The 27,230-nt window shown below is 46.9% G+C and overlaps 1 protein-coding gene across 2 annotated transcripts in view; it reads left to right on the top strand.

Annotated features, from left to right (window-relative positions):
* LOC148012229 (metacaspase-1-like) overlaps window positions 1–27,230 on the top strand; it is a 67,108-nt gene that overhangs the window by 29,708 nt on the left and 10,170 nt on the right. For both annotated transcript variants that reach the window (XM_087669632.1, XM_087669631.1), the window contains exon 3: window positions 12,237–12,567. In XM_087669632.1, coding sequence (XP_087525758.1) covers window positions 12,237–12,567 — 331 coding nt within the window. The remainder of the gene's footprint in view (window positions 1–12,236; window positions 12,568–27,230) is intronic.

The following is a 27,230-nucleotide window of genomic DNA, read 5'->3' as shown; positions in this document are numbered from 1 at the left end:
ATTACAGCAAGATGACATGGGCTTATTTCCTAAAGTTGGCAGCTTTCTCCAACTTTAAGGATTGTTTGCTCTTTGAGGAGAACTAATCGGGCCGGAAGCTACAGACCTTACAATTGGATAATAGCAAAGAATTTGTTTCTAATGAGCTTGCTCGTTTTTGTGCATATTGTGGTATTCACCAAGAGTTTGCCAATACAAACACCCCTTAGGAGAATGGCATATTGGAGCGAAAGAATTGTAGTGTGATCAAGACGGCCCATACCATGATGGAGCATTGTCAGACACCTTAGTGTCTATGGGCTAAGGCTATGGCTAGTGCCATTCACATCCTTAATCACTCCCCTACTTCCGTTGTTGTTGGTATGACCCCTTATAAGGCATACTTTGGGTCTAAGCTAGATGTTTCTTATTTTAGGGTTTTTGGGTGTGATGCCTATGTTCACATCTCGAAGCCACAACGTGAAAAATTTAAAGTGGCTTCCAAAAGATAGGTGTTTGTGGGCTATAGCTTGCTGTCTCAAGGCTATTGATTGTATAATCCCATTAAGTGGGATGTCTACACGAGCCGTATGTTTGGTTCATTGAAGTTCCAGCCTCAGAGGAGAGCGAGAAACACTCTGTTCTTGGAGATCCTGGTGATAGCTGGGTGCCAATGACTGTTCCTCTGGAGCCTATGCCTCTGAGGACTCTTCTTCGGATGAGGAGCTTAGTTCTCAGCCACCAGATTCACTGATTGCTCCCCAGTCGTTGTTGGACCTTCTAGAAACTTCAGCAGAAGGTAAGGGATGAGGCGAGATCCGGCCTCCTCCTCGTTGGGCTCGTATTGCTCTTTGTGATGCAAGGATTGAGGGGGTCCTTGAGGAGTGGAAGGTGCAGGATGGCCCGCAGCATTCTCGAAGGAACCAAGCACACCACGCTGAGCTTGTTTACACTAATTACTGTTTGATGACTCGTGTCATGCAGGATCGGGAGCCCACCTTCATGAAGGATGATTTATAGCATGATCATTGGCAGAAAGTGATGGAGTAGGAGCTAGAGTCAATTAAGAAAAATGGCACTTGGTATCTTGTGTTGAAGCCTCCCCATAAAAAGATCATTGGAGTCAAGTGGGTCTTCAAGACCAAGTACTGTAGTGATGGCACGTTGGATAAGCACAAGGCACGCCTTGTTGCTAAGGGTTTTGCAGAGTGTTGCCCAGGCATTGATTTCCATGATACTTTTGCCCCTACAGCTCGGATGGCTACTATTCACGTAGTTCTTGCCTTGGCTAGCCATAGGAGATGGCCAGTCTATTAGCTAGATGTGAAGTTTACCTTCTTAAATGGGGAATTGAAGGAGGAGATCTATGTTGAGTAGCCTCTAGGCTTCGGTTCTTTTGATGGTAAAGTGTAGAGGTTGAGGAAGGCTCTCTATGGCCTTAAGCAAGCTCGATGTGCTTGGAATGAGACCATGAACCCAACCAAGAGACCTACAGCAAAATATAGATGAACCCATGTGTTGAGGAGCCAAATCAATGATCCAATCAATTGACGGTAGCAAGTAGCATTTTCCAATGGAGAATTTGCGTGTGAAGTGGCCTTCCAGTTCGGATCCTAGGAGTAGAAATGGACCGATAATCCTCCATCTCAAAAGTCACCAAGAGCTCCTGTACATATTTCTGCTGAGAGATGAAAATCCCCCTTTGAGACTGATAAATCTCGTAGCCCAAAAAGAAATGGAGAAGTTCTAAATCCGTCATCTCGAACTTCTAATGTAGAGCTGCCTTCATCTCTTCAACCTTCTGGGTATGATCACCTATAACAATCAAGTCATCAACATACAAAACAAACAACACACGACCACCCTTGGAAGTGTGCACATGAAGCTGCAGATCGGCCTTAGAGCTCCGATATCCCAACTTGGCTTGGAGAAATGAATTAATCTTCTCGTTCCAAGCGCGTGGAGACTGCTTTAGGCCATACAAGGCCTTTTTCAACTTGTAAACCTGTCCATCTGAGGAACCAAAGCCAAGAGGCTGCTCTACATAGATCTCCTCCTTCAAATCACCATTCAAGAAGGCGGACTTCACATCCAACTGAAAAACAGGCCATTTCCTATGCTTAGCCAAGGCAAGAACAACATGAATACTAAATAGTGTCATGCAAGTAGTGGGGGCAAAAGTATCATGGAAATCAACACCTGGGCGCTGTGCAAAACCTTTAGCAACAAGGCGAGCCTTCACGTTCTTATGAGAGGGACGAGGCACAAGAAACCAAGTGCCATTCCGCTCAGTAGTCTCCAACTCGGCTTCCATCGCTTTCCGCCAATGATTAGACTGTAAAGCCTCCTTCATTGATGTAGGCTCTCTATCCTGCGTAACACGAGACATCAAACAGTAGTTAGAGAAAACAAGCTCCGTAGAATATGCCTAGTGCCTCTGTGACCTCCGCGGTCCATCCTATGGTTTCCACTCCTCAAGGACCCCCTCGATCCCTGAATCTCGGAGCGTGTCATGGGCCCAATGAGGAGGAGGTCGAATCTCGCCTTAGCGCTCTCCATCTGCTGAAGTTTTTGGAAGGTCCACCGGCAATGGAGGACCAATTGGTGAATCCGGTGGTTGGGTAGTAGGCTCCTCATCCGAAGAAGAATCCTCAAGAGACATAGCTCGAGAGGAACAGTCGTTGGGGCCCCAGCTATCATCGGGATCTCCAAGTATAGGGTGATCCTTAACCCCCTCTGGGGCTAGAACCTCCACGAACGGAACATCATAGCTCGTGTAGACATCCTGCTTAACGGGATCATACAATCGGTAGCCTTGAGATTGTGAGCTATAGCCCACAAACACTTATCTTCTGGAAGCCGCTTCAAATTTGTCACACTGTCTTTGGGATGTGAACATAAGCATCACACCCAAAAACCCTGAAATAAGAAACATCAAGCTTGGATTCAAAGTACGCCTCAAAAGGTGTCATACCGACAACAACGGAAGTAGGAGAATGATTAAGGATGTGAATTGAAGTAGCCACATCCTTAGCCCATAGACACTGAGGTGTCTAACGATGCTCCATCATAGTATGAGCCATCTCAATCACATTGCGATTCTTCCGCTCCAAAATGCCATTCTCCTAAGGGGTGTTTGTATTGGTAAACTCCTAGTGTATGCCATGGTTTGCACAAAACCGAGCAAACTCATTAGAAACAAATTCTCCTCCCTTATCCGATTGTAAGGTCTTTAACTTCGGCCCTGATTTCTCCTCAAAGAGCAACCAATCCTTGAAGTTGGAGAAAGTCTCCGACTTCAACTTCAAGGAAAGGCCTATGTTATCTTGATGTAATTATCTACAATGAGTATGAAATACAAACTCCCTCGAAGGGATTTCGTTTTCATCGGTCCACAAAGATCGGTGGAAACAAGCTCCAAGGGTGCTGAAGACCGCCTCGAAGCCTTGCTGGGAACATCATCACGAGTCTACTCCCCTTGGATGCAGGATACACAAGGTTGCCGACTTACCACAATATCTGGCAAACCTCAAACAAACTAGTCCTTAGACACCCTTCGAAAGTATTCATAATTGAGATGACCAAACCAAGCATGCCAAAGCTCGAATTGTGTTTGAGAGGTAAGAAGAAGAGAAGTCAAGGCAGAAGAATACTGCAACTTGTAGATTCCATTCTCCTCATAACCTGAAGAAAAAACCACTCTCAATCCTCGATCAAGAATGCAAAAAGAATCCACATCAAATTCGACCAAGAGGCCAAGTGTACAAATCTTGTGGTAAAGTACCTCAGAAGCTTGGGCACCACCACGCCCATCTGGAATAAGATGCATGTTACCTTGAATAGGAATAGATGAACTATCTCCAATAAGAATTTGTCCATGAGAAGGCGGCAAATGAGTAACACCTGTTGAAGAAGGAGTCATGTGTCGAGAGACACCACTGTCAACAATCCACTCCCGAGTAAATGGGGCAATTAACGTAGCATCAGAAGCCGACATAGTCGAATCCTCGACCACCAAATGGAGGAAAGCAGCTGATGAGGGAGCAGCCACTGCTCCAGAATCCTTTGAAGATTTCTCCTTCTTCTCCTTGTCGGGGCAATCCTTCTTCCAGTGACTTGTTTTGCCACAAATGTATAAGTAGACTCTTTTTTCTTCTTAGATTTGTCTTCCTTCTTCTTCTTTTGGTCCTCTCTCTTCTTTTGAGAAGATTGGCCAACCAAAGCTTCAGACTTTGAAGCATTGGTTCCTTTCAGTTGCTCCTCTTGGTCCAAGACCATAGGAACTAACTCTTCCTACGGAAGAGCCTCAGACCACCTTGAAGCAATCAAGGTGTAAAAACTATTGAAGCAAGGCGGTAACTATGAGAGAAGAGTTATCACCATGTCTTCAGAAGTGATCACCTTCCCTACGTTTTGAACCTGCATTTGAAGCTACCTTAGCTTGTTGATATGCCTCCACATGGATGATGACTTGTTGACACTCATAGTCCTATTTGCACTTCCAAAGACACACGCTTCATGGCGGTCCTCCAATTATACATCTGATCCAACTCCAGCCATATCTCCCTAGCCACCGTCAATTGCTCTATGTGAGAGAGAACAACTGTAGTACATGAGAAAAATAAAAACGAGCGAATGCGTGCACTGAGTTTATCCCAATGTGCTTGAGCCTTTGCTAACTCCACCTTCTCATTGGAAGAGAGTCTGGACTCGTCTCGCGAAGGACGGTTGATAGCCTCTGTAACAAGCTCCACCAAATCATAGGACTCTAATATGGCAAGCATCATGACCCACTAGATGTGGTAGTTCTCACCATCAAGCTTTTGATTTGAAGGAAGAGCTGGTAGAACAGGCACCTTCCGATCCATGATAACTTGAAACTCTGTCTCAGCCTCAAAAGACATCTCCACCTACAATGTCTACACAAAACACAAAAAGCAGCCCCCTCTGACTGTGAAAAAACAGTCTGCTAGGGTTGAGGTGCGCTTGTCCCGTTCCTTCTTCACGTGCCACAGGCGATGATAAGGTAAAATCTGCACTTGGAGGCAAAAAACACAGCCTTTTTCCTTCTCTAACAGCAGAAAAACAGCACAGCTTCAGCAAATCTTCTCTTTTCTCGCACGCCCACTCTCGCCTCAGCTTTGTTCTGATGTGCAGCCCACTTGCTCGCACTTGAATGTGAAAACACAGCCTTGTGTCGTGCTGAAAACTCCTCTTCAGATAGGTCCACCCTAGGTCAGTCCTTCAATGCTTTGATACCATCTTAGAGTGAAGCAATGCGGAAGCGAATGACCATGACAAAGAGTGAACACAGAGAGAGAGAGAGAGAGAGAGAGAGAGAGAGAGAGAGAGAGAGAGAGAGAGAGAGAGAGAGAGAGAGGTGTTTGGTCGGGGAGCGCGTCGCCTGTCGCGCCGCCATAGCCAGGTTCGCCACCGTCGTCTGTGCCCGTCCCCTGCCGCGGCCCGTCGCCCGTCGCCTGTTGCCTGCAGCTGCCCGTCGCCTGCAGGCCTGTCACCCGTTGCCCGCCCCTGACGCCCCGTTGGCCACGACTGCCCCTGGCGTCCTGTTCCGTCGGGCGCAGCTGGGTCCTTCGCCCCGCTGCTGGTCGGCCCATCGCCAGCGGCCCCCGCCCTGTTGTCGCCCGCCTGAGTGGTGGGCTCTGCACCAGTTTTTGTTCGTTTGCCCTCTGAGTTTTAGGGTTTCTGCTGGCGAGGCCCCTGCCCTGCGCCCTCGACTATCCCGTGCTGCCGTCGACTGCCAGACCTGTGCCCCACCCTCAGGCCCATGCACCGTTAGGGTTGCGCCCTGCCACACGCGCTCGTGGGACAGGCCACAACTCAGGCTGACAGGACGCGTGTGAAGACAGCAGTATGGCTCCTAGATTTGGACTTTCTTGACCGGAGCGCTTGGCCCTGATTCCGATGCAGAGGAGCCGGATTTCTTGACCGGAGCGCTTGGCCCTGATTCCGATGCAGAGGAGCCGGAAGATATGGTGCCATGCACGGAGGAGTTACCGCCGACTTCTAAACAGCCGCCTGCCGGCAAACGCTCCAAGCATACGCCTGATGAGCCAATGAGCCCTCCGGAACGCTCCTATGCGCAAGTGGCCTCTGATCCTGTGGATTCGCAGGAAATTGACTGGGCGCATTTGCTGGACTTCGCCAATACTCTGCTTGGTGATTATGTCCAGCATAATACCGAATCTTTTTCTGTTGCGGGAACGGATGATGTGCTGGAAGCCACGGTCGACCCCAAATCAGTCTTGCGATCATTCTCGGTGTTCTATGACCGTGCCGTTATACTTTTCTTCACTGGCAGGATCCCAGTGCTTTCGCACATTCGCCAGTGGTTGCACCATCTATTGCAAGGGGAGTCGGTTGAGGAGATCTTCCTTGGACCTCGCGGGTTTTATGAGGTCCTGCTGAAATCAGAAACGCATCGCGCTGAGCTCCTGTCCAAGTTGCCGCTATTCTTTGATCGCCGCTTGGTTCATGTTGTGCCATGGCGCCCCATGGCCGACTTCCAGCGTCTGCTTCAACGCGAATGCCCGGTGTGGGTGGAGGTGGAAAACTGTCCGGCGGTCTATTGGCCCATGTTGAAGGATGCGATGGCAGTTGTGGGAACAGTGCTGGTTCCCCCAAGCCTTAGGGCGATGAACCGCAACCGTTTATGCATGCTCTGGGACATGGCCAGGAAAAGGCCCGCGTGGCTTCGCCTCAATTGTTCGGGCATGCATCCTTTGTATTTTCGCTTAAAATGGGGAAACTTTGCGGGTCACTGCTTTTCATGTGGAAAACTGGGGCATTTCATGGCCGAATGCCCTGAAAAGCAGACGTCTTCGGAGGATGCGCAGGTTGCGCTGCCCAAGGACGACATGGTGCTTGATGCCACGCCCCAGGAAGCCCTTCAGTCTCCTCATGTCATGGATAAAGGCAAACAACAGGTCCTGAGTGTGGATTCCGGTCGCACTGACTGGATTGAGGCATGTCCTAAAAAAGGTAAAAAGTTGGATGCAGGCCTGGCAGATCCTGGGCCTCCCGCTTCCCAGGATTCTGTGCGCACGTATACGCGCCGGAAAGACATGGCCACTTCACAGCAGGCTGCGCGTCCTACGGCCCCGTCGGGCCCCCGCAATCAGTCTCCAAGGAGAGCCTATACCGACGGCCCCAGAGGCCCACCTGCCAAGCTGGCGTTCGATGCCAAAGGAAATGTTATTACACCCTGGGATCGGCGTTATCCCCGCCCCTCTCCCAAGGTAGTGGATTTCCCTTCTACCTCCAAAGCAGGTCGCCAGAATTCTTTTGCAGTGTTGGCTGATTTTCTGGATGAGGGTGTCCTGGATGCTCTCGCGGAAAAGGTGAAATCGAGGCAGCAGGTGCCTCGTTCCTGACTTCCTTATTTGAGAATACATGAAGATAGCCACGTGGAATGTGCGAGGCATTTGCTCTCGCCATAAGCAACATGCCATGTGGACCGTCTTGCACGAGAACCAGTGGGATGTATTGTGTGCAGTTGAGCACAAAAGTCACGGTGAAGCAGGGAAAGTGATAGATTGTCATGGATTTCGTCTATTTTATGCAGGGACTCATGCTTCGCACTATTCGGGCGTGCTGATGATTGTCCATGAGAAATATCAGCCTGTCCTTGTTAAAAATGATGTGCAGGGCCGGTTTCTGGTGATCGAAGTCTTATTTGAAGGAGAGATTTTATGGCTGTTGGGCCTCTATGCTCCGAATGATCCCGCATCCCGACAGGATCTTTGGTCCACTTTGCAAGGCTCCATGTCACTCGGCCAAAGGGGGTTCTTGATGGGCGATTTCAATATGTGTGTTGACTCTTCACAGTCCACTTCAGGGCATTCGGTAATGGATACGCCGGAAAGCCGGGTGTGGAATTCCTTTGCTTTGCACGTGCTCAAGCAAGATCTTTGGTCGTGGCTTCACCCTTCTTTTTCAGGGTTTACTTTTCATTCCGCACAATATGCAACTACCTGGTCGCGACTGGACAGAATATATATCATGCAGGGCGATGATTTTCTTCCCGAGATGCTGGAGATGAAGGTCTTGCGGCAATATGCGTTGTCGGACCATTTCCCCCTCCAGCTTGAGCTGCGAGCACACTCTATTGCACCTTTTGTGCAATTCCTGGAGAGGCTCCCTTTACGTTTCAACTCCTCTTATTTGAAGCATTCAATTTTCCAGGGCTATATGCAGCAGCTGATTGAGAGGTTCTTATTGGACTTCGCCTCGGAGGGCTTGCCTTCATTTGCACGACTGCTCTCCAATGTGCAGCGAGTTGCTCGCCAGTATGGGATCCATCATGCCTCGCTTTGTCGCCGGCGTCGACATGCAGCAGAAGACCTACTGGCGTTGGTCCGGTCCTTGCTCCTGGATTCCCCTGATGATGATTTTCTGCTGTCTCTGGAGAGGCGGTTGGCCCATCTTATTCAAGTGTTTCAGTTGAAATCTTATCAACAGGCCAAGCTGCACAACTTGACGGACACAATGCAAGACAGCGCCTGCCAGTCTCATAAGTTCTTTTGCGCCTTGCATGCGTCTCCAGCTCGCGAAAATATGACCAGACTCCAGGATTCGGAAGGTTGCATGGTCACGGATCCGCAAACCATTGTCACTATGTGCAGAAACTATTTTATGGAACTCCTTGGTTCCTCTTCCTCGCCTTCTAGCCAGGTTACGCATGCCCGTTCGGTCTTCTATCAACTGGTCCGCCAGCAGGTTCCACTTGATATGCAAGCCGCTTTGGAGACGAATATTTGCGAGGAAGAGGTTATGGACGTTTTGTTGCACTTGTCGAATGATAAAAGTCCTGGCTGGGATGGTCTCACTAATGAATTCTTTCAGACCTCGGCCACGCAGTTGGTGAAGCCATTGGTGGCCATGTTTCAGCAAGTGTGGGAAACGGGGGTCATGCCCTCCTCATGGAAAGAAGGCCTTATCAAACTAATTCCAAAGGTCCCTTCGCCGTCAAAGTTGCAACACTGGAGACCAATCTCTTTGATGGGCTCCATGTATAAAATCTACTCCAAAGTGCTGGCGAATCGGCTTCACAAGCACCTTCCAGCTATTGTGCATCCTCTCCAATATGGCTTCATTAAGGGCCGCAACATTCTGCATAATATCTTAAATGTGCAAATGGCGATTGACTATGCGCGGCACTCCGGTCAGCAAGTGGTATTGATCCAATTGGACTTGGAAAAGGCGTTTGATTATGTGGACTGGTCGTTCATTGCAGACCTCATGTCGGCTATGGGCTTTGGTACCCGCATGTCCCGACTGATCTACACCATTAGTGTTGAGGCTTCCTCCAGAGTTATGCTTAATGGTGGAGTTACAGAGCCATTTGTCCTTGCGCGCTCGGTCAGACAGGGTTGTCCTTTGAGCCCGCTCTTTTTTGCCCTGGCGACTCACCCGGTCCTTTCAATGTTATCCTCCATGGCAGCATCTGCTCAGCTGGCCGGGCTGTCTCTTTCGTTGGGTCAGCACTTCGTTAGCCAATCTTTGGCTGACGATACCTTTATGATCTTGGAGGCGGACAGGGACAACATTCGCAGGGCATTAGATGTTTGGACACTCTTTGGTCAGGCCTCTGGGCTTCGCATCAATGCCCTTAAGTCAGCCATTCTCAGTTGTATGGAGCCTGATCTGCAGTCCTTAGGCTGGCAAGGCCAGGTGGTTTCCCGTGGCTCCATTGTCAGGCATCTTGGATACCCATTGGGGGTGGATGTACGGCCAAAAGACCTGCTGGACTGGATTTCACAAAAACTGGCGGCGAAGTTTATGTATTGGAAGTCGCAAGCGTGGCCATTCCATGTCCGCCTCAAAGTGGCCCAGACAATCATGCTTCCGATGCTTACATATTTCCTGCCTTTGTTGCCATGGACGCCTACTACTTTGAAGGCCCTCACTCATCCCATCCGTTTCATGTTGTGGAAGAAGGATTCACTGCAGGCCAGCATTTCCTGGATTTCATGGTCACACGCATGTACCCCTAAGCGCATGGGTGGAGGAGCTATTTTGGATGCACACACTCATATGTTAGCTCTCCGCTGGTCCCTTTTTCGTGCCATGTGTGTGGACCATCACGCATGGACCATCATAGCCCGCTATTTTCTTGAGGACAGCAGGCTCCGCCATGGTAACACACGGCTTCGGGCCTCCTGGTGGCATGTCCTTAATGCGGACTCTCGTGTTTCCAGTCCCTCTTCCTCTTTGTTACTGCACTTGGTCGGCTCGTGGAAAGTGGTGCTCCAAAAGGCCCGTTGGCACCCAGCAGGGGACCGCTTGCAGACTAACTCCTTTCAGCTGGAATTGTTGGCAGTATCGAGACTCCTTTCATGGGAAGATAAACATCAACTCAGACCGAGATTTAATCGCATGGCCCGTTTAGGTGTGACGTCGGTGGCGGATGCTACCCTTGCCACTCGCAATGTCCTCGTATCTTTTCGGACTGCTCGGCGACTCTTCAAGATTCCGCGTGGATACCGTGATTTATGGGAGCAGCTTTCGTCGGAACTTCAGGGTCGGCAACCCTTTCCTGCCTTGACTGTGGACCGCCCTTGGCAGGACTGGGACCTTGCAGGCCGCCTGAGTCTGGAAAAGGCCTCTACTAATCAGGTGTATCATCTTCTTGTTCAAGATCACCAATGGCTGGGAGAGAAAGCTAATACTGTTTGGGGACTGCGGAAATCGCTGTCATGGTGGCAGAAAACACTGATGGAGGGCTGGCTAAATAAGACGCCTTTCAAATGCAAGGTTTTTCTTTGGCGGGTGATGATTGGTGGTCTTCCTCTGGCCTCGGCCCTTGCCAAGCGTCGCATCTCGAATGGCAATTGTTTCTTCTGTACCACACCGGCGGAATCGGCCCGACATCGTTTTCTCTCTTGCCCGCTCGCCAAGAATATCTGGTCGCTCTTGTCGCACATTTGGCACGCGGTGGTCGGGTCCTCGCTAACTCCTTTCGACTGGGTTTTTGTGCGCCCGAAGTATCCTGCACCGCCACAGTTGCATGAGAAGATCTTATTTCACTTTTTCAGATATTGGGGATGCTGGCACATTTGGACCACGCGCAATGCTTTTCTCTTTGATTCGGCCTCTAATGTACCCCGACATATTGCCAGGCTTAAAGGGCTCTTGCATTGGCAGCTAGATATCATCCGACACTCCCACCTGCTCCCTCGGGAGGATGTGCATCCATGGCATATGGCAATTGCCTCGGGGTCGTTGCCATGATTGGTGTAACCTTTTCAGTGCATTACTACGGGGTTTCCCCACATGTTGGCCTAGGGCCCTCGTGTATCCTGTAATCAGGAAATCCTCTGCATCCTTGCCATGACGTTGTAACTTGTAGTACTTAGAATCTCTTCACATGATGACTTAGATTGTCGTCATGTATCTTGTAATCAAGTAATCATGTACTTTTTTTCGTAATTAATACAATTACCTTTTACGGAAAAAAAAAAGAAAAAAAGAAAAGAAAAAAAAGAGAGAGAGACGGTGAAACACAGAAAATCTGCAATGAAGAATGCTGTATAAGGATGCAGAATTATACATGGGTATAGAGAAGATATCTGCTTATGTCTCCACCTCGAGGACCTCGATCTCCGTTAGCCCCGAGTGCAATCTCCATCACCAACAGGCTGAAATCTGTCAGATACAAGTGTACAAGACTGCTGGAAACTCAGCCTTATAAAGGCTGAAAAGAATGCCTCAAAATAACCTGAAATAATCAGGTCGGCTGCAGCCGATTGCAGTCTGAAAGTCTGACTGCTGCCATGTGGCACTGCTGATGTGGCACAGGAGATGACTAATGACTCTCAACAAGATGGATCCTCTATCCACGAGTTTAGCCAGACTCTTGAGTTTTCCAGGAATACGTGTCTTTATAAGGAATGATTTGAAGCTAGTTGTGGTGTACAATGTTTCACAAGGTTGGGCTCTTATTTTTGGACAAGAAGTTCAAATCTATCGGCAGTAAACGTATGCATTTTACCATATCACATTTTATCAACATTTTTCTAATTTTCTATGTTGGTTTTGTGGAGGCAGAGGTGATCAAACATTCTTGAGATGCTTCTCTTCTGTATGAGAAAAATATGTTACCACCTTCTCTTCTTGCTTTAAAACTGTGTTGATATTAGAGTAGTTTTGGCACAGTGATAAACCAAAATTTCAAACCCTGTTATCCTACACAGAAGTATTCAAAAGTTTCTTATATCTGGTTGTTCATACCTGGACAGAGGATCAAACAGATCAGCTCAGGCTGCCAACAAAAGCTAATATAAGAATGGCAATGCATTGGCTTGTCCAAGGCTGTCAGTCTGGTGATTCACTTGTTTTCCATTACTCTGGCCATGGTTCACAACAACGAAATCTTACTGGAGATGAGGTGGATAATCTTGATGAAACATTGTTGCCTGTGGACTACAAGAAGAATGGAGTAATTGTGGATAACGACATCAACCTGGCAATTGTCAGACCATTGCCCCGAGGTGTTCGGCTACATGCTGTAGTTGATGCTTGCCATAGTGGGACTGTACTGGATCTTCCTTATCTGTGTCAGTTGAACAGGTATATCACTTCTAATAGCTATTGTTAAGGACTTCCTTTTTTTTTTTTTCGTAAAAGGTAATTGTATTAATTACGAAAAAAAGTACAAGATAACTTGATTACAAGATACATGACGCCAATCCAGGCCATCATGTGAAGAGGGGCTAGGTGCTACAAGTTACAAAGTTATGGCAAGGGGGCAGATGAAATTGCCATAAGCCAGGGACGGAAGTCCTCCCTAGAGAGCAAATGAGAATGCCGGAGAAGATCCAACTGCCAATACAAAAGGCCCTTAAGCCTCGCAATATGTCGCTGAACATTATAGGCGGAGTCAAAAAGAAAAGCATTCCTAATGGTCCAGTTATGCCAACAGCCCCAATATCGAAGAAAATGATACATGAGTTTCATATGTGGCTGTGCAGGAGTGGGGTATTTGGGCTGTCCGAAAACCCAATCAAATGGGCGCAGGGTGAATCCAACCGCTCCTTGCCAAATAGCCGACAAAAAGAACCAGATTTTTTTTGCAACAGGGCAAGAAATAAATCTGTGACGGGCCGATTCCACCGCAGTGGTGCAAAAGAAACAGTTGCCATTGGAGATTCGTCGCTTGGAAAGAGCCGACGCAAGCGGGAGACCACCAATCATCACTCTCCAAAGAAATACTTTACATTTGAAGGGGGTCTTGTTCAACCAGCCCTCCATCACAGTTGCCGTCCACCAGGACCGGGATTTTCGTAAACCCCATAAAGCATTGGCTTTGGTAACTAACCATTGTTGATCTTTGACCAGAATATGATAAACTTGATTAGCAGAAGCTTTGCTTAAAGGCAGCCGGCCTTGTAGGTTCCAATCCTGCCAGGGATGATCTGAAGCAAGGGCAGGAAAGGGTTGTCTGTTCTGGAGCATCCGCAAAAGCTGTTCCCATAAAGGCCTATATCCCCGCGGAATCCTGTAAAGCCTCCTGGCTGTACGAAAAGATATAAGCACATTACGACTAGCAAGGGTGGCATCCGCGACCGAAGACAAGCCCAAACGAGCCATCCGGTTGAATTGTGGTCTAAGCTCATTTTTGCCTTCCCATACAAGTAAACGCGAGACTGCCAATAATTCCAATTGAAAAGAATTCGTAGTCAAGCGATCCTCCGCTGGATGCCACTGAGCCTTTAGAAGGACCCGTTTCCAGGAACCTACCAAATGATTGAGCAGCGACGAGGAAGAACTGGAGAACCTTGAATCAGCATTAAGAACATGCCACCAAGAAGTCCGGATTTGGGTATTGCCATGTAGAAGCCCGTGGCTCTGAAGGAAATAACGGGCTATATCGACCCATGGATGATGATCCAAGCACATGGCGCGAAAGAGAGACCAACGGAGTGCCTGCATGTGAGTTTGGACATCTAAAATAGCTCCGCCACCCATGCGTTTAGGGGTGCAGGCATGCGACCAAGAAATCCAGGAAATACCTGCATGCAATGAGTCCTTCTTCCATAGCATAAAGCGAATAGACTGAGTAAGAACATTGAGAGTCGTAGCAGTCCAGGGCAACAATGGCAAAAAATATGTCAACATTGGCAACATAATTGTCTGGGCCACTTTGAGACGAATATGGAAGGGCCAGGCTTGAGATTTCCAATACATAAACTTGGCCATCATTTTCTGAGAAATCCACTGCAGAAGCTGCTTTGGTGGAACGTCGACACCCAAAGGGTACCCAAGGTGCCTGACAATGGAGCCACGAGGAACAACCAGACCCTGCCAGTCCAAGGACTGCAAATCCGACTCCGTGCAGCTGAGAATGGCTGATTTGAGCGCATTGATGCGAAGGCCAGAGGCTTGGCCAAAAATGCCCCAAACATCCAATGCGCGCTTGAGGTTGTCCTTGTCCGCCCGCAAAATCATAAAAGTATCATCCGCCAGGGATTGGCTAATGAAGTGTTGGCCTGAAGGAAGCGACAGACCGGCCAACTGAGAAGAGGCTACCATATGGGATAACATGGAAAGAACTGGATGTGTCGCGAGGGCAAAGAATAGCGGGCTCAAAGGGCATCCTTGCCTGACTGAGCGGGCAAGTACAAATGGCTCAGTAACACCACCGTTCAGCATGACTCGCGAAGACGCCGCAGCGCTAATGGTGTAGATTAGACGAGACATCCTGGGACCAAAGCCCATAGCCGACATAAGTTCAGCAACGAAAGACCAATCCAGATAGTCAAAAGCCTTTTCCAGGTCCAATTGAATGAGTACCACCTCCTGGTTAGAATGCCTTGCATAATCAATAGCTAGTTGAGCATTCAATACATTGTGCAGAATATTTCGGCCCTTAATGAAACCATACTGTAGAGGATGCACAATGGCCGGGAGATGCTTATGAAGCCGATTCGCCATTATTTTGGAAAAGATTTTGTACATTGAACCCATCAAGGAAATGGGGCGCCACTGTGTCAATGTAGATGGCGAAGGAACTTTTGGAAGCAGTTTAATAAGGCCTTCTTTCCATGAGGCAGGCATGATCCCGGTTTGCCATACCTGCTGAAACAAGGCCTGCAATGGTTTCGCCAGTTGGGTAGCAAAAGCTTCAAAGAACTCATTGGTGAGACCATCCCAACCCGGGCTTTTATCCTTGGGCAAATGTAACAAGACGTCCATAACCTCTGCCTCACCAATATCGGACTCCATAACAGCTTGCATGTCCTGCGGTAGCTGATTACGGACCAAGTCATAAAAAACCGAACGGGCCTGAGTGATTTGATCTGTAGGTGGAGAAGTGGTGCCGAGAAGATCACGGAAATAAGTCCTGCACATTTGCACAATAGTCTGCGGATCCATGATAAGGTGACCTTCTGCATCCTCGAGTCTGGTCATATTCTCCCTGGCAGGAGAGGCGTGAAGAGCTCGAAAGAATTTATGGGTTTGACATGCATTATCCTGCAACGTCTCTGTCAGATGTTGCAGTTTGGCCTGCTGATATGATTTCAATTGGAATTCTTTAAGAAGATCCGCCACTCGCATGCCCAGTGCGAGCAGAAATGCATCATCCGGAGTGTCCACCAGCAGAGAACGAACCAAAGCCAGCATGTCCTCGGCTGCCTTGCGGCGCTGCTGACAAAGAGAGGCATGGTGGATCCCATACTGCCGAGCAACCCGCTGCACATTAGAAAGCAATCGTTCGAATGACGCAGTGCCCTGAGAAGAGAAGTCGAAGAGAAATCTGTCAATCAATTGCTGCATATAGCCCTGAAAGATGGCATGCTTCAAGTAAGACGAATTGAAACGCAAAGGGAGTCTCTCCAGAAATTGCTTGAACGGGGCAATGGGTTGTGCAAGCAGCTCAAGCTGCAGAGGAAAATGGTCCAACAGGGCATATTGCTGCAATACTTTTATTTCGAGCAGCTCAGGAAGGAAATCATCATTCTGCATGATATATATACGATCCAATCTCGACCATGTTGTTGCATACTGGGCAGAATGGAAAGTAAACCCTGTAGCGGACGGGTGTAGCCAGGACCAGAGATCTTGCTTGAGGACGTCAAGAGCCAACGCCTGCCACATACGACTTTCCGGCGTATCCATCACCGAATGCTCTGATGTGGACTGGGAGGAATCCACACACATATTGAAATCCCCCATGAAGAAGCCCCGTCTACCAAGTGACAAGGAGGCCTGCAAAGTTTGCCAAAGCGCCCGACGAGATAAGGAATCATTCGGAGCATAGAGGCCAAGTAGCCATAAGATTTCCCCTTCGAATATAATTTCAATCACCAAAAAACGGCCATGAACATCATTTTTAATCAGAACAGGCTGATATTTGTCATGGACAATCATGAGCACACCCGAATAATGCATGGCCTGTGACCCAGCATAAAACAATCTAAAGCCATGGCAATCTACCACTTTTCCGGCTTCATCATGAGTCTTGTGCTCAACAGCACACAGGACATCCCACTGATTTTCATGCAACACAGTCCACATAGCATGTTGCTTGTGTCGCGAACAAATTCCACGCACATTCCACGTGACGATTTTCATGTATACTCAAAACAAAATCAGGTACGAGGCACTGCTTGCCTCGATTTGACTTTGTCAGCGAGAATGTCCAGGACTCCCTCGTCCAAGAAATCTGCCAACACTGCAAAAGAGTTATGCGGACCAGATTTGGAAGTAGACGGCATATCTGCGGGCTTTTGGATGGAACGGGGATAACGACGATCCCACGGGGTAATGACATTACCTCTGGTATCAAATGCCAGCTTAGCAGAAGGACCTTTTGAACGATCCGAGGACATTTTCCTGGCGGGCTGATGACGGGGGGCAGAGGAAACCATAGCAGGAGCCGAGCGCTCAGAAGACGGCATGTCCTTCCTTCGCATGTATGTACGCATGGAATCTTGTGATGTAATAGGCACATTGTTCTCCAGGGCCGCAACAACCCTGTTGCCTTTTTTTGCACGGACTTCCATCCAATCAGTGGCGCTAGAATCCAGACCCGCAACCTGTTGTTTACCCTTGGCCAAAGCTTGAGGCTGATGGGTAGCATCCAGCGATGGGGCATCGCACACCATTTCTTCCATGGGCGGCACAGCATGGCCATCATGGGAAGTGTGTTGCTGTTCCGGGCACTCGGCCATAAAGTGCCCCAACTGTCCACAGGAGAAGCAGTGCCCTGCAAAATTGCCCCATTTCAAACGAAAGTGTAATGGGTGCATGCCAGGGCAATTAAGGCGTAACCAGGCAGGCCTTTTTCTTGCAGTGTCCCATAGCATACACAAGCGGTTGCGATTCACAGCTCGGAGACTGGGAGGGACCAGAACAGTGCCCACAACAGCCATGGCATCCTTCAATAGCGGCCAATAAACAGCCGGACAGTTTTCCACCTCGACCCAGACTGGGCATTCACGTTGCAGCAGACGCTGAAAATCTGCCATTGGACGCCAGGGAACCACATGAACCAACCGGCGTTCAAAAAACAAAGGCAGTTTAGACAGGAGAGCAGCACGGTGCGTCTCTGATTTCAACAGGACCTCAAAAAAACCCCGGGAGCCAACAAAAATCTCTTCAACACAGTCCCCTTGTAGCAGATGCTGCAACCACTGGCGAATACGGGAAAGCAACGGGATTCGACCAGTGAAGAAAAGTATCACTGCGCGATCATAAAATACCGAAAAAGAGCGTAGGACAGTTTTTGGATCCACGGTGGCGTCCAGCACATCGTCAGGTGCAGAGTCAGAAAATGCTTCCTGATTATGTTGAACATAATCGCCAAGCAAAGTGTTTGCAAATTCCAACAAGTGTTCCCAGTCCACTTCCTGAGAGTCCACCGAATCCGAGGCAACCTGGGCATAGGACCGATCCTGAGAAACGTCTATCTCTTCCGAAGCATGCTTGGTACGTTTACCCGCAGGCTGGATGTCAGGACCAGAGGGCATCTCTTCGTTGCACGGAATCATATCCTCAGGGTCCTCCGCATCGGAATCCGGGCCCAGTGCTGCCACTGTTTGATCTATGAAGTCCAGATCCAAACCAGCCATCATATATGATGATTTGATCTCGAAGGAGGACTGACCCTCTGTTTTGCCGGCTCACTCGCTTTCCCTTGTTTTCTGTCTCCGTGCAGGGGCAGACAGGCGAGGCACAGGCCGGGCGGTCTCCACAGCAAGACAGGACAGGCTGGGCTGCTGGGCAGGTGTCCGTCAGCAGTGTCCGGGAACAGGGAACGCTGGCGGCGCCAGGAGCAGGGCGACTGTTGAACTTAGGGTTTTTGGTGGAATAGACAAGGGCGTGAAACCTGATGCAGAGCCTACCAGAGCGACGCGCACTGCTGCCGCAGAGAGAAAGCGGCGGACGGATGCCAGCGGCCGATTCCAGCCGCAGACTGAACCTGCGTGACGGTAGGACAGGACCTGCGGGACGGGACCTACGGGACGGGACGGGACAGGGACGGGGACGGGGCCTGCGGGACGGCACCTGCGTGGCGGAACCTGTGACGACGGGACGTGACGGAATCTGCGACCTGCAGGCGAGGGCGACGGGCGGGACGTGCAGGCAGGCGTCAGGCGGGACCTGCAGTCGAGGGCGTCAAGCGAGGGCGACGGGCGGGACGTGCAGGCAAGCGTCAGGCGCGACCTGCAGGCGAGGGTGTCAGGCGAGGGCGACGGGCGGGACTTGCAGGCGATGGTGTCAGGCGGCAGCGACGCATCCCGCTTTCTCTCTCTCTCTCAAGGACTTCCTTTTTTGAGTCTGGAGATTCTGAAAGCATTGAATGAAGGATGATCTATAAGTACATTGAACTAAGAAGAGAGGGTTTCTTTTCATAGCATTTTATATGGGAATTTGGATGAAGGATGTATTATGCTCACATTTTTTGGGTTCTTTTCTACTGAGGGTTAGAGATACGTTTTCATGGCATTTTAGATGCCTCACATTATCTAGTGGCTTGTGCTGTGTCTTTAGTGTAAGGGAAATCCTCACATTGAGAGTTCTCATCGAGCATCTATCTATCTTGAATTTTTGGTTCATTAGTAGGGTGTATAAAAGAGTATCCGATGTCATAAGCCATTCATTCTATCAAGTTCCTTTGTATTTGGATTCTATTGGGAGAACATATCTCAAAGTTTCACCTTCTCTCTCATCCCTCTACTCTCTTGCCCAGCTTCATTTGGAAATGATATGAGTTTGGAAGGACTTGAAGAACATAGGCATGCCTCAAGGAGTCTGGGTTGCATAGCTGTTTGCAAAGATTGACACAGTATCATTAAGTGTACCATTCATCAATAACGAAGTTATGGAGCATGTTCACTGTCCAACAAAATAAAATTGAACAGCACCACATGGGCTGGCACCAGCAGTTTTCTGCTATAGTCTGAAGCTTAAACTTCAATCCTCCCTAGAAATCACCATTGGTCCAGTGTTCTTTTTCTTTTTCTTTTATGCATTTTCAAGTATTGCTGCCAATTATCTGAGGTGCAACAAGGTTGAAGGCAATGCAGATATGTGCAATCTGATCTGTGTACTATGCGTGCACCGCAAGCTCTGCAATTTTAAGATGATTATGTACAATAAACAGGTACCACAGAAAGGAAGATCACCCAAGAGTCCAAACCTCTAAGCATTAATGACACACTAGACAATTTGATGTGAAATATGGTACGAATGTACTTACATGGCAAAGATCACAAGCGATGTTCTATTCGTAGCCTAGGGTTTACTATTTCATCTGGAGAAAAATAACACTTTATAAAACCTTTACTAGTTGTCTAACTGAGGTATACACGTGAAGATAAATTTCATATCCATGGTTCTAACTGTTAGCTCCACAGAATGATATAGAAACGAGAAACATTCATTTTTCTTGATAACCTCTAGGTGGCTTTTCCTCATCTGACCGTTTCCGTAGCTCTAGATGGACAACTCAATCCACTTGTATAACATAGGTGGACATGGAATTGTATTGAAGGTAAGAGAACTCGCCTTATTTGCCTTGAGAAGCTACCCTAGCCGGTAGGCCCTTTGGGTTACAAAGACAGAAAATTGGAAAGATTAGAAACCTAATCAGGACATGTAGGTGAAGATCCTATAACCTCCATTGGTTTTTCCATATTTGAATCTTTCTGTTGGCAAATTGGTGGGGCAGATTTTGGTCAGCCTTCCTAAGTCTATATCACATTGGTTATAGGAAGTTAAGATTTTAATACATTGGTGTAGGTCTCACACCTCCCCTTCCAGCACCCCTGTTGGTCAACACCTCTTATCTGCCTTGGCATGCCAACTGGCCATGTTTGCCAGCAGTATGTATCTGGTCATACCAATCATCTATATTTCCCTACTAGTGCAATCTGCCAACTATCAACTACTCATCCAACTTGCCATTTGATCCTCTTGTTCAACATTTTTCTTTCTTGCAATGACCATAGATGGGCTTAACAATAGAGTTGGAGTTGAGGGCATGAGCAAGTCTGGAGCTACATCAAAATAAATACAAAGCCCCCCAGGCTGGGCCATCATTCTTGGAGGCTACCTATCCCCGTTTTGTTCACACAAAGCTTGTCGAAAAGATAACCTTTCACAACTTGGTATAGCAATCTAGCGAGTAAGGAAGAGGCATAAGCAAGATTGCAATCACTTGTGACTATATAGTGACATGGGACAGGAAGAAGCTTCGAATCTTGATGTCCCTAAACCAAAAAAAACTTCATTTTTTATCTTCAATAAAGTTGGATGAAACACCTCTCAGCATCCAACCCCTTCTGTCTTACTCAGCATGCCACTTGCTAGCCACATTCTTATCATTACATGAAGACTTGGACTGATCTTCCTTAGTTTTGTCCTTCCTCTTCTCATAAGCTTTGATATTGCAGCCTTTCTTGTCAAATTTGACACATGAAGCGTATGATCATGAAATAGTGAAGGTTTATGACATAGCTTCAAAATGATCAAGATTGTAAAAAAGCATTACTAGGAAGTTTGAGACGCGTACAAAGGTCGAAGAAGAAGAAGAAGAAGAAGAAGAAGAAGAAGAACAACAACAACAACTCTTTCTCCTTATCCTCCTCCACCACCATCTCTTCCTACTCCAAATCTTCCTCCACCTCTTCTACACACTCCATCTCCTCCTCCTCTGCCTTGGGCTCCCATCTTCTTGAGTGACAAATGCCTTCCCACAAGGATTTGACTCATGAACATCACTTTTCCACTTTCACTTTTATGCATTATTGTGAATGCTAATTTCTAGATGAGTTGATGAAATGGATGTTTCTGTTTTATAGGTGGAATGAAAAATTGGAACATCCATTTCATTCCATGAAAATTTATATTATGGATGCTAATTTATATCATAACTAGACTTCCATTACACATGAGAAAGAAGGAACAAACTAGCTGATATTTGAAAAATACAAGGCTCAACGGTCAAGCCCAACACGTAGCACTAGGTGTCAGTGTGAGTGTCAAATGGTGGCAAGGGGATGAGAGAAGAATGACTAGGGTTGGCTGATGATCACAATGAATGAATGAATGAGGGGGCAGGCTGTTAGCAAACATTTTGAGTCCCGACCTTAGGAGCTCTGACATTTTGTTTGTCAATAAATTCATGTGTTTGATGGAGGCGGCAACCTTGCATTTCAACTGGCAGACTGTTATTTTAGGTTGTGCTTCTTTTTTATGCTGCCTATTAGCATGTTCACAGTGATGATTGGACATTGAGATGATCTGGTTTTATGATTTTTTATTGCTGGCCGGCCAGTCTTGGTGCATGCTTTTGTACCAGGTCAGCCAGTTTGGGGCTGACTCTACCTATTTAAGATGGTCCCCCACAGTTGGCATGTCATTCCTCTTTCTCCCCCTTTGCAGGTGATGTCCACTCTCCCTCATCTGGTGACTGTCCTCCATCATTTGGTGCATTTTCTGTCATCAGCCTGATTTGGTGCCCTCATTAATGCTTTAGGCTGCGTGTAGGGACTGATCAGTTTGCTTTGTATTCAGTATTTCGTTTCAATTAAGTGCATAGTTCTCCTTCTATTCTCTATATTTATATCAGTCTCGCTCTTCCCTTCACTCTCCATGTTTGTGTTCTTCTTTTGTTGCGCACTCTCACATGGTATTAGAGCCAAAAGGGAGGACCTGGAGGTTCAATGAAGAGGAGATCACACTTTATTTGCTGTTTGGTGCAGATTTTTTGCCAAGAATACTGAGTTTCTGCATTGTTGAGCCTTCTTCGACGTGTGCAGAGCATCTACAACTTGTGTTGCAAGAGAGTAATTGATTTGTCATCTTTTCGGTTAGCCCAACATCATAATGCAGCAGTTGTGTGTTTAGTAGATTCTTTGAAGGGAGATGGACTATTGGTTTTATAGGTTCGATGACCCAAACGAAGAAACCATCCAATCTTTTGAAGATTGACGTGAAGAGCGACACAAAGAAGTTCAAAGATTAGAGCCATGATCATCTAGAGATCATCACTTTGATAGACCCAGAAGAACAAAGCGGTCTCATTACCCACCTACTTTTTTTATATGTTTCTAATAGGGGTCCTAGGTGCTTGTTCTTCCATCCCTACCTGAGAAAGATCAACTTGACGGCACCAACCACTCCCTTTGATGCGTGGGCTTTTGTGACTAACCTGATACCTAGTCCAATGGAGGATCCCCGTATTGGTTCTACTATTGACAAGGTGGCTCTTTAGGATCAGCTCAACTCTTGAGCTGGATCTTTTCTTTTCATGAGTTTGCAGGAGTTAGTCTTTGTTCATGTTCACAGCATCCAAGCTGCTGTGGAGGTTTGGACAAAGCTCTCTTCTCTTTATCAATAGAAGGCATTTGCCCATTGCATTATCACAAAAAAGAATCTCCAAATGTTATCAATTGATGAATCTTCTTCCATGAAGGACCACATCAACAAGATGGAGGAGTTACAGGATGAGCTTGCATCCCTCAATAGGATGATATCATTCGAAGATATGGTGATGCTCATCTCCCATCTTTGAAGTGTGATGTCTTCTACACCAACTAGCTCATGACCAAAGTTCAGGTCCCTATTCTTTGGGAGGAACTAGTCATGCTTGTTTTGGAACAAGAAGAGTGACTCAAGGAGCTTGGAACTGCTGGATTTGTATCCACGAAAGTTTTTATTGCAAGTTCGGGAGGGAACAATAAGAAGGACATGAAGGCCAAGAATAAGAAGCAGCAGATTAAGCACTCAAAGACGTCTTCAATTCTGATACAAATTTGGAGGGGAAGCAACAATGGGAACCTAGATGCCCACACTATGTTAAAAGCGCCTATCTTTAGGAGAAGGGTTGGATGAAATACCCTCACCTTTGTTTGGAAGCAAAGGATGGAGCTACATCTAAGCCTTCCTTTGGCTCTATTCGAACTATTTCTCACAAGTTTATATTCCTTTACATCCATGAGACGGAGGAGCCTTCTACTTAGCTATCTCATCTTTAGAGAGGCCTTGGCTTATTGACAAAAATGCCTTGAGTCATATGACTCCTCAAGGAGGATGGCTCCACAATCTCCATTCATCAGAGGGTACAATCACTACAGGTGACATTTGGTTGGTGTCTATAGAGGTGTTGGTACTTTGTTGCTATTGCTTGATCATCCATTGAGCCTTAACTTGGGAGTCGTACATGTTCCAAATTTGGGCTTCTCACCCCTCTTAATTCATGGCCTTACTAGGCTCAAAACCCAAGTTATCTTCATTGGAGATGCTATCTTTGTTAAGGATTCTTTTGAAGGAACCATTCTTGCAAGATAGGTTGGCAAGAGAGGGGGCTATACAGACTCCATCTCTCTTTCTTTGTGCAAGGCCCTTGGAGGTAGTCTTCCATTGCCACACCTATTCCTGCTTGTACACCACTCATCCCTCAAGTTCCATCCCATCCTTTGGTGGTTTCCTTGTACCACCAATCCCTTTCAAAGGGGGACAATACTAGTGCTGCTGTTGTGGATTCTTTGGCCTTTTGCGTTTTAGAGGGGGGATTCCCAAAATCATGAGGAGGTTCTTCATTGATGGACTACATTGTGTTCAAAGTTGAGAGAGAGAGAGACAGGGAAACTCCATTGTCATGAACCTTCAGGTTCCATAGCTTTCTTCCATTATTCTTTTTCTCACTGAGTAACACACACAACAAAGATAAAGTGACCTAGTGTAAGTGTAGACTAGACAGACTAACTCTAGTCAGGTCACTAACTGACTACTAACCCGACTTATTTAATGTAGTCACATGTAGACAGCTGCACACTCTAGCTGTCATAGATATCGGTCATAGATAAAGACACACTGACGGTGAGCTTGATTTCTAACACTCCCCCTCAAGCTCAAAACAGAACTCAAATCATCTGTATCACTCCAAGTAGCTGTCTAAAGTGAATGAACTTATCTTTACCAAGTGATTTGGTAAAGATGTTTGCTACCTGGTCTTCAGTCTTCACATGCTCCAAGTCAATCTGATCTGCTAAAACCATTTCCCTGATGAAATGGTAGTGAACCTCAATGTGTTTCGATCTTGCATGATAAAAAGGATTGCTTGCTAACATGACACTGCTCAAATTGTCACAGTACAGCTTGACTTTGTTGTCCAAGTGTACTCCCAAGTCATTCAGCAACTTCTGTAACCACTTAGCTTCACAGGCCACTAAGGCCACACCACGATACTCTGCTTCCGTACTGGACAATGCAACTGTAGGCTGTTTCTTACTCTGCCAACTGATCATGCTACTACCCAATCCAAATGCATAGCCGCTGGTTGACCTCCTGTCATACGTGCAACCAGCCCAGTCAGCATCAGTGTACCCCATCAAGTCAAGGGGTTTCCCATATGCATAAAACAGCCCATGATCTGTGGTACTCTTTACATATCTCAGAATTCTCTTGACTGCATCCAAGTGTGGTTTGCGAGGCTTCTACATGAACTGATTGATCAACTCCACAGCATAACTCAAGTCAGGTCTAGTGATCGTGAGATAGATCAAGCTGCCTACCATCTGTCTGTACATAGTAACATTCTCAATCTCTGTCCCAACATCAATCTGCAGCTTGACATTCTGCTCTAAAGGCGTATCCATAGGCTTGCAATCAGCCATACCATATTTCTGTAACATGTCATGAGCATACTGCTTCTGTAGCAGCCATATGCCTTGAGGTGTAGAGACAACCTCAATCCCCAAAAAATATTTCAGCTCTCCAAGGTCCTTGACCTTAAACTCAGCCTGTAAACATGTCTTTATTTCAGCAATCCCATTTTCATCATCTCTTGTAATGATTAAGTCATCAACATAGACAACTAGGAAAACATAGCCACTATCTGTCTTCTTCACAAACAGACTATGATCAGCATCTCCCAATCGGAAACCATGTTGCTGCAAATAACTGCTGATGCGAGCATTCCATGCTCTGGGTGCTTGTTTCAGCCCATATAATGCCTTTTTCAACCGACATACATGTGCTGGAAATTCTGGATGCACATAGCCTTCAAGCTGTTCCATGTAAACCTCTTCCTGTAATTCTCCATTGAGAAAGGCATTCTTTACATCCATCTGCCATAGTTTCCAGCCTCTAGCTGCTGCCAAAGCAATCACAGTTCTAACTGTAGCCATCTTTGCTACAGGGCTGAAAGTCTCCTCATAATCAAGACCATACTGCTGTGCATATCCTTTTGCAACCAGCCTGGCCTTGTATCTTTCCAATGATCCATCTGATTTACATTTCACCTTATACACCTACTTGCATCCAATAGGTGTTTTGCCCTCAGGCAACTGTACCAAATCCCATGTACCATTTTCAGCCAAAGATGAATATTCCTCATCTATAGCAGCACGCCAATTCTCATCTGCAACTGCCTCATCAAACTTACTTGGTTCTCTAAAACCTGTTACTTTCGTCATATAAGCATAATGACGGACTGAATATCCAGTGTAAGTATACATGTCAACAGGTCGTCTGACCCTCTCTGATCTCCTGAGCTGTGGCTCATTGTGAGTTTGCCTCTCATGAGGCGGCACATAACGGCTCTGCCTAGCACCTGGCGTCATAACAGACGGAATCCCCAATTCACTATCTAAGCTGTCATTGCTAGATGAATCATAACCTGCAGTGAGTGGACCTGTTACATCTTCAAAAAACTTTTCTTTTCCCTTATCTATTCTCCCTCTCACTGACATATCCGTGTCAGTGGATACAGTAGTGCGACTTCGCAATCATCCTGTCTAAGGACTCACTGTAGATGATACATCACCTATCTGACCACTCATGGAAGTACTCTCTGCAGGAGTATTTTCAGCATGACTCATACTGGGTGAGCCATCAGTAGGCACTGCAACAGGATTCCCATACCAGGATGCTAACTCATCAAATACCACATCTCTGCTTATGAGTGTCTCATGCGAAGAAGGTACATAACACTTATAAGCTTTCCGTTCCTGTGCATATCCTATAAACACACTTTTCGCTGCCTTAGGATTCAATTTCTTCCTCTTTTCATCCGATATATGCACATATGCAATGCTGCCAAATACCTTCAAGTGCAAAATATCAGGTTTATGACCATACAGCCGCTCATACGGAGTGACATCATGAATCCCTGCTATAGGGGTTCGATTCAACACATAGACAGCAGTCATCATTGCTTCAGTCCAATAACCATTTGGCAGACATTTTTCATTCAGCATACCTCTAGCTGACTCCATCAAAACCCTGTTTTTCCTCTATGCAACACCGTTTTGTTGCGGTGTATAACTACATGTGAGCTGTCTTCTAATCCCATATTTAGCAAGATACCTGTCAAAGTAATTTGAGACATATTCACCTCCTCCATCTGATCTCAAGCATTATATGTAACAGCCCAATTCATTTTCAGCATGCTTCTTGAAGTCTTTGAATGCATGAAACACATCATCCTTATGCTTCAAAATATAAAGCCAAGTGTACTTGCTGAAATCATATCGTGCATCGCCAAAAGAAGCATTATGTGAAGGACCCCAAACATCAGAGTGCACCAACTGTAAAGGCCTAGTGCTGTTTTTTACATGTCTCATAAAAGGAAACCGTGCCTGCTTCCCAAACTGACATGCAGGGCATACATGACCAAAATCATTATACTTGAATTTAGATAATCCAAGTATTACTTCCTTCTGCTGCATAGATTTCAGCTTTTGTACATTGACATGTCCAATCCGCTTGTGCCAAATCTC

Source organism: Lygodium microphyllum, chromosome 27 (assembly GCF_053477565.2).
Source record: "Lygodium microphyllum isolate KBCC chromosome 27, Lygodium_microphyllum_v1.1.10, whole genome shotgun sequence".
Taxonomy (NCBI): Eukaryota; Viridiplantae; Streptophyta; class Polypodiopsida; order Schizaeales; family Lygodiaceae; genus Lygodium; species Lygodium microphyllum.
The sequence above is the reverse complement of the archived record's forward strand: the minus strand, read 5'-3'. Positions and strand labels throughout refer to the sequence as shown.